Here is an 8595-nt window from a genome sequence, read left to right as displayed (position 1 = left end):
CTTTGGATGAACGTTAATCACCCTTTGTTTCCCTCTCCTTTGATTACTCCAATTTTGTGGAGGACAAAATTGTGTGTTACAAGTACGTTAATGATTTTCATTTCTAGGAGCTGGGTTTTATCTGGGTGCAGTAAACTGAAAATTTCTACAGAACTAGCATTTTCATTGACCAGGCCTTTCAGAGAACATTATTTCCCTCTGTGTACTATCCCATATGTAGGGGTCACAGTGGAAATGGAAAAAGGGTTCCCTGAATTCCAGCAACTATTGCACTTGTTTGGTATGTGTGCCCACAGACTAAACTAGCTCCCATTGCTTGTCGTTGAACGTCTGAATATGTGATTGAATCCACATTCCGTGGCCATAAATAAAATAACTTATGACAAAAAGAATGGAATGGTCCCAAACCGATATCCTCTCTTAGCAGCATACCCATGACAACTCGCTGACCAAGCTGATGGAAAACAGATGAACACTGAGATAATAGTTGTCTCGGCTACTACAATTTGGACAGAAGAAACTAGACAATGAAGTAGTTGCAGATGTCTAAATAAAAAAAGATGCACTGTAACTAAGACATGCCGTGACAATCATTACAAATTTTGTGTCCTATAATGGGAGCAAGTACTCGATACATATGGAGTCTCAGCAAGTACTCGATACATATGGAGCCTGGGCATTCAATCAATGAAGCAAAATATTTCACAAGGCCTAAACAGTCAAATACATAACTAAAAGGAGGACATTCCAAAGAAAACTACAAAATTGTAAACAAACTCAGTTCAATACTTCAAACTAGGTTAGTCCATTTAAGTACAGTTCACTATTGAAATTCACAAGGTACACTCCATCAAAGGCAATGAAAAGCCACTAACCATTTCATCAAACCAATTCCAAATTATTACCGTGAAGAATATCGTTGAAATTTTTCTTGGGGTCACTTCATTAGTTGCAAGTTGCAACACACTAACTGCTAAAGCCAATTCCATTTTAGATTGATGAACATGTGTATCTAATCAGGATCTGAAATCCACTAAACCCTAACCAAATGTGTTTTCAGAGAAACACCTGGCATGCTAATGGGAATTTGACCACTCAGATCACTTCATTAAGTTGAATTGCCAAATCTGTTTCAGATAGCTTGCTAGTGCACTATTACCGAAGTCACCCTAAACCCTAACCAAATGTGTTTTCAGAGAAACACCTGGTATGCTAATGGGAATTCGACCACTCAGATCACTTCATTAAGCTGAATTGCCAAATCTGTTTCAGATAGCTTGCTAGTGCACTATTACCGAAGTCACCCCTACAGTTCATCCATTGATAGTCTACTGCTACAACGATATCTTTACTGCAGAATATGTCAGCTTCATGCCAAACTTTTTTTAAGACCTCATGCAATGGTCTATTACCCTCTTGGGGTGTGCCTAGTGCCTCCATGAGGGTGGTAAATGTAGTCATGTAGTTATGAGGCCTCTTGGACTACTATCTTTCATCACTTTAGATAAATTATTAAAACACCAACATTGCAAAGTCTATCCATCAATGTGCTGTATGTAACATCATCAAGGCTCGAGGCATACTCTGGAATCTCATAAAAGATCTGTTAAACTTTGTCTTGCCCGTCATGCTTACAGAGTCCATCTATTGCCCGTGATGCTTACAGAGTCCATCTATTAATGTTGTAAAGCGAACTAGGTCAGGCATGCAACCTTTCTCCAACATCTCTACAAGGAGCTCCCTGGCTTTTTCTAGATTACCCACCTTGCAAAACCCCTCTATAAGTGTATTATATGTGATATCATTAGGTTCATCACCTATTTCAGCCATAACATCTAACAATTGGAGAGCTTCTTGAAGCTTCCCTTCTTTGCAAAGACCAGCAATAAGAACAGTGTATGTGATAACACTCGGATTGTTCCCCTTATCCAGCATCTCATGAAGTACTTTGGTGGCCTCCTTCCACTGCCCTTCCTTGACGAGGCCAGCGATAAATGCATTGTATGTGACAACATTAGGCAATATGTTTTTGTTGTGCATTCCATAGAAGAACTTCCTAGCCTCCTCCAACTTGCCTCCCTTACAGAAACCATCGATAAGTACACTGTATGTGACAGCATTTGGGCAGATGTCTCTGTCGGACATTTCATAGAAGAGCTTCATAGCCTCCTCCAACTTGCTTCCCTTATAGAAACCATAGATAAGCGCATTGTATGTGACAGCATTTAGGCAGATGTCTCTGTCGGACATTTCATAGAAGAGATTCGTAGCCTCCTCCAACTTGCCTTCCTTACAGAAACCATCAATAAGCACACTGTATGTGACAACATCAGGGCATATGTTTCTGTCTGACATTTCATAGAAGAGCTTCATAGCCTCCTCCAACTTGCCTCCCTTACAGAAACCATCAATAAGCACATTGTATGTGACAACATTTGGGCAGATGTCTCTGTCAGACATTTCATAGAAGAGATTCGTAGCCTCCTCCAACTTGGCTCCCTTACAGAAGCCGTCAATAATCACATTGTATGTGACAACATTGGGGTATATGTTTCTGTCGGGCATTTCATAGAAGAGCTTCATAGCCTCCTCCAACTTGCCTTTCTTACAGAAACTATCAATTAAAGCAGTAAATGTAATAACATCGGGGTTATGCCCTTCTTTTAACATCAGATACAGTAGTTGATTGGCCTCTTTGAGCGTACCTTCTTTGCAGAAACCATCAATTAAAGCAGTAAATGTAATAGTGTCAGGCTCATGACCCTGTTGCAGCATAACAGCTATCAATCCAAAAGCCTCGTGAGTTTTCCCTCTCTTGCAGAGCCCATGTATTAGGGTGCTATATGTAAAAAGATTAGGAAGCTGTCGTTTGTTCACCATTTGATTGAACAGTTTGACAGCATCCTCCATCCTGCCCGTCCTGCAAAGCCCTTTGATGAGGGTACTGAATATTACGACATTTGGAATATAGCCATGTGCTTCCATTCCTTCAAACACTTTGAAAGCATAATCCATTCTACCTGTTTCACAGTGACAGTTGATAACAATGCTCAGAGAAATGAGATTTGGAATAATGTCTGCTTCAACCATAAGTCTGTAAACACGCAATGCTGATTGATGTTGGTTCCGTCGGACTAGGCTACTTAACAAAAGATTGCAGGTGGTGATGGTGGGATTAGATTTAGCTGAAAGCAGATGGCTGAAGGTCTCCACTGCCTCCGTAAGCCTGTTGGTCTGGCAGAGTGTTTTAATGTGCGAGTCGCCACTGGTATTCAAGGTGTGGAAGGAGCGTTGAGAATTCTTCCTGCCCCATATGCAAAGCATAGACCTCCTTGCAGGCGCCATCATCGCCATTGGGTTGAGGTAAGCAGATGAGATTGAAATTGCTTGCCGTGTGACCCGCTCTGGAAGCCCTAAAGCCTGTGGAAATAGACCAACCCAAACGAGCATTCATACATCAATCCTGTGCAAATACATCAATTATCGCCTCAAACATGTCAACCAAATTATCATAGTCTGGTAACTTTGGATGAACGTTAATCACCCTTTGTTGCCCTCTCCCTTGATTACTCCAATTTTGTGGAGGAAAAAATTGTGCGTTACAAGTAGGTTAATGCTTTTCATTTCTAGGAGCTGGGGTTTTATCTGGGTGCAGTAAACTGAAAATTTCTACAGAACTAGCATTTTCATTGACCAGGCCTTTCAGAGAACATTATTTCCCTGTGTACTATCCCATACTTAGGGGTCACAGTGGAAATGGAAAAAGGGTTCCCTGAATTCCAGCAACTATTGCACTTGTTTGGTATGTGTGCCCATAGACTAAACTAGCTCCCATTGCTTGTCGTTGAACATTTGGATATGTGATTGAATCCACATTCCGTGGCCATAAATAAAATAACTTATGACAAAAAGAATGGAATGGTCCCCAACCGATATCCTCTCATGACAGCTCGCTGACCAAGGTGATGGACAACAGATGGACACTGAGATAATAGTTGTCTCGGCTACTACAATTTGGACAGCAGAAACTAGACAGTGAAGTAGTTGCAGATGTCTAAATAAAAAAAGATGCACTGTAACTAAGACATGCCGTGACAATCATTACAAATTGTGTCCTATAATGGGAGCAAGTACTCGATACATATGGAGTCTCAGCATGTACTCGATAGATATGGAGCCTGGGCATTCAATCAATGAAGCAAAATATTTCACAAGGCCTAAACAATCAAATACATAACAAAAAGGAGGACATTCCAAAGCAAACTACAAAATTGTAAACAAACTCAGTTCAATACTTCAAACCAGGTTAGTCCATTTAAGTACAGTTCACTATTGAAATTCACAAAGTACACTCTATCAAAGGCAATGACAAGCCACTAACCATTTCATCAAACCAATTCCAAATTATTACCGTGAAGAATATCGTTGAAATTTTTCTTGGGGTCACTTCATTAGTTGCAAGTTGCAACACACTAACTGCTAAAGGCAATTCCATTTTAGATTGATGAACTGGTGTATCTAATCAGGATCTGCAATCCACTAAACCCTAACCAAATGTGTTTTCAGAGAAACACCTGGTATGCTAATGGGAATTCGACCACTCAGATCACTTCATTAAGCTGAATTGCCAAATCTGTTTCAGATAGCTTGCTAGTGCACTATTACCGAAGTCACCCCTACAGTTCATCCATTGATAGTCTGCTGCTACAGCGATATCTTTACTGCAGAATATGTCAGCTTCATGCCAAACTTTTTTTAAGACCTCATGCAATGGTCTATTGCCCTCTTGGGGTGTGCCTAGTCCCTCCATGAGGGTGGTAAATGTAGTCATGTAGTTATGAGGCCTCTTGGACTGCTATCTTTCATCACTTTAGATAACTTATTAAAATTACCAACATTGCAAAGTCCATCCATCAATGTGCTGTATGTAACATCATCAAGGCTCGAGGCATACTCTGGAATCTCATAAAAGATCTGTTAAACTTTGTCTTGCCCGTCATGCTTACAGAGTCCATCTATTAATGTTGTAAAGCGAACTAGGTCAGGCATGCAACCTTTCTCCACCATCTCTGCAAGGAGCTCCCTGGCTTTTTCTAGATTACCCACTTTGCAAAACCCCTCTATAAGTGTATTATATGTGATATCATTAGGTTGATCACCTATTTCAGCCATAACATCTAACAATTGGAGAGCTTCTTGAAACTTCCCTTCTTTGCAAAGACCAGCAATAAGAACATTATATGTGATAACAGACGGATTGTTCTCCTTATCTAGATCTCATGAAGTACTTTGGTGGCCTCCTTCCACTGCCCTTCCTTGATGAGGCCAGCGATAAATGCAGTGTATGTGACAACATTAGGCAATATGTTCTTGTTGTGCATTCCATAGAAGAACTTCCTAGCCTCCTCCAACTTACCTTCCTTACAGAAACCATCAATAAGCACACTGTATGTGACAACATCAGGGCATATGTTTCTGTCTGACATTTCATAGAAGAGCTTCATAGCCTCCTCCAACTTGGCTCCCTTAGAGAAGTCGTCAATAAGCACATTGTATGTGACAACATTGGGGTATATGTTTCTGTTGGGCATTTCATAGAAGAGCTTCATAGCTTCATAGCTTCATAGCTTCCTCCAACTTGCCTCCCTTACAGAAACCACCGATAAGTGCATTGTATGTGACAGCATCAGGGCAGATGTCTCTGTCGGACATTTCATAGAAGAGATTCGTAGCCTCCTCCAACTTGCCTTCCTTACAGAAACCATCAAGAAGCACACTGTATGTGACAACATCAGGGAATATTTTTTTGTTTGACATTTCATAGAAGAGCTTCATAGCCTCCTCCAACTTGGCTCCCTTACGGAAGCCGTCAATAAGCACATTGTATGTGACAACATTGGGGTATATGTTTCTGTTGGGCATTTCATAGAAGAGCTTCATAGCCTCCTCCAACTTGCCTCCCTTACAGAAACCATCGATAAGCGCACTGTATGTGACAACATTTGGGCAGATGTCTCTGTTGGACATTTCATAGAAGAGATTCGTAGCCTCCTCTGACTTAGCTCCCTTACAGAAGCCGTTAATAACCACATTGTATGTGACAACAATGGGGTATATGTTTCTGTATGTGACAACAATGGGGTATATGTTTCTGTCGGGCATTTCATAGAAGAGCTTCATAGCCTCCTCCAACTTGCCTTTCTTACAGAAACTATCAATAAGCACATTGTATGTGACAGCATCTGGACTTATGTTTTTGTTGGGCATTTCATAGAATAGCTTCGTATCCTCCTCCAACTTGCCTTTCATAGAATAGCTTCGTAGCCTCCTCCAACTTGCCTCCCTTGCAGAAACCATCGATAAGCGCATTGTATGTGACAGCATTTGGGCAAATGTCTCTATCAGACATTTCATAGAAGAGATTCATAGCCTCCTCCAACTTGGCTCCCTTACAGAAGCCGTCAATAAGCACATTGTATGTGACAACATTGGGGTATATGTTTCTGTCGGGCATTTCATAGAAGAGCTTCCTAGCCTCCTCCAACTTGCCTCCCTTACAGAAACCATCCATAAGTGCACTGTATGTGACAGCATTTGGGCAGATGTCTCTGTCGGACATTTCATAGAAGAGATTCGTAGCCTCCTCCAACTTGGCTCCCTTACAGAAACGATCGATAAGCGCACTGTATGTGACAACATTTGGGCAGATGTCTCTGTCAGACATTTCATAGAAGAGCTTCATAGCCTCCTCCAACTTGCCTCCCTTACATAAACCATCGATAAGCGCACTGTATGTGACAGCATTTGGGCAGATGTCTCTGTCGGACATTTCATAGAAGAGATTCGTAGCTTTCTCCAACTTGCCTCCTTTACAAAAACCATCAATTAAAGCAGTAAATGTAATAACATTGGGGTTATGACCTTCTTTTAACATCAGATACAGTAGTTGATTGGCGTCTTTAAGCATACCTTCTTTGTAGAAACCATCAATTAAAGTAGTAAATGTAATAGTGTCAGGCTCATGACCCCGTTGCAGCATAACAGCTATCAATCCAAAAGCCTCGTGAGTTTTCCCTCTCTTGCAGAGCCCATCTATTAGGGTGTTATAGGTTAAACGATCAGGAAGCTGTCGTTTGTTCACCATTTGATTGAATAGTTTAACAGCATCCTCTATCCTGCCCGTCCTGCAAAGCCCTTTGATGAGGGTACTGAATATTACGACATTTGGAATATAGCCATGTGCTTCCATTCCTTCAAACACTTTGAAAGCATAATCCATTCTACATGTTTCACAATGACAATTGATAACAATGCTCATAGAGATTTGGAACAATGTCTGCTTCAACCATAAGCCTGTAAACACGCAATGCTGATTGATGTCGGTTCCGTCGAACTAGGCTACTTAACAAAAGATTGCAGGTGGTGATGGTGGGATTAGATTTAGTTGAAAGCAGATGGCTGAAGGTCTCCACTGCCTCTGTAAGCCAGTTGGTTTGGCAGAGTGTTTTAATGTGCGAGTCGCCACCGGTATTCAAGGTGTGGAAGGAGCATTGAGAATTCTTCCTGTTCCTGCCCCTTATGGAAAGCATAGACCTCCTCGTAGGCGCCATCATCGCCATTGGATTGAGGTAAGCAGATGAGATTGAAATTGTTTGTCGTGTGACCCGCTCTGGAACCCCTAAAGCCTGTGTAAATAGACCAACCCAAACGAGAATTCATACATCAATCCTATGCAAATACATCAATTAATTAATCCTCTTTATTTTCGGTCGGCCTTTCTCATCAATCCATGAAGATATTTAGCCCTCCCAAATTAGTGGAATTATGTAGCATTTTTTTAATATTGGAATAGTTTATAGGGAAGATATTTCAATCATTTAACATGTTACTATGATGAGTTCGTAATAAAATCTGACTTTTCTTATTATAAAGGATTAGTTCTCAATATCAATGTGGGATAGATGGTGACTAAAGGATTAGTTCTCAATATCAATGTGGGATAGATGGTGACTAAAAGAAGAGAAGATAGTATATTTTTATAGATGGTGAGGAAGAGAAGAAAAGTATATATATATATATATATATATATATATATATATATATATATATATATATATATATATATATATATATATATATATATATATATATATCAATCATTTTTTATTTATATTGTTTTAGTGTTCACAAATTTTTTTAAGAATAAAGTTACAAATAAAATTATTGATTTTTTTTGTTCTTAAAAAAAAATATTATTATTATTATTATTTTATTCATTTATCTACAATAAACACATTGAATGTTAATAGTTTAAATTAATGTAATCACTTAGTAAAATAAAAAACTTTGGGCTATATAAGTGAAGCTTATGGCTATGGAGGTTGATGGTGATGCAAGAGGATATAGTTGATAGTGGAAAGGGCCCCATGCTAGATCAAGGCATTGGTAAATCAATTAATTACCACTTGGCTCCAAAGTGCTCATATTCCAATTTAAGCACTAATAAAAAGACAACTAGAAGGAACTCTAAGAAGAATCTTGCCAACAAAAGACAAAAGGGAGAGGAAGAGAGATGCATATAGGGAGTTGAAGAGA

General features: G+C 39.8%; 2 protein-coding genes across 2 annotated transcripts; both read right to left on the bottom strand.

Moving 5' to 3' along the window:
• Positions 1-1644: 1644 nt before the first annotated feature.
• LOC149242694 (uncharacterized) lies at positions 1645-3683 on the bottom strand. The gene has a single exon (XM_089370949.1). It carries the CDS (start codon positions 3448-3450, stop codon positions 1645-1647), a length of 1806 nt encoding a protein of 601 aa, XP_089227075.1. The 5' UTR covers positions 3451-3683.
• A 732-nt stretch (positions 3684-4415) lies between these two features.
• LOC149242693 (uncharacterized) lies at positions 4416-7731 on the bottom strand. The gene is made up of 4 exons (XM_089370948.1): positions 6281-7731; positions 5639-6201; positions 5417-5580; positions 4416-5270 (listed from the first exon to the last, which is right to left on the bottom strand). The coding sequence occupies exons 1-4, from the start codon at positions 7316-7318 to the stop codon at positions 4978-4980; spliced, it is 2058 nt and encodes a 685-aa protein (XP_089227074.1). The 5' UTR covers positions 7319-7731; the 3' UTR covers positions 4416-4977.
• Positions 7732-8595: the final 864 nt, after the last annotated feature.

The sequence above is a fragment of the Pinus tabuliformis genome, chromosome 8 (assembly GCF_031772625.1).
Source record: "Pinus tabuliformis cultivar Carrire ecotype Pingquan chromosome 8, CPIR1, whole genome shotgun sequence".
In the NCBI taxonomy this organism is placed as follows: domain Eukaryota; kingdom Viridiplantae; phylum Streptophyta; class Pinopsida; order Pinales; family Pinaceae; genus Pinus; species Pinus tabuliformis.
This window is presented reverse-complemented; position numbering and strand designations above follow the sequence as displayed.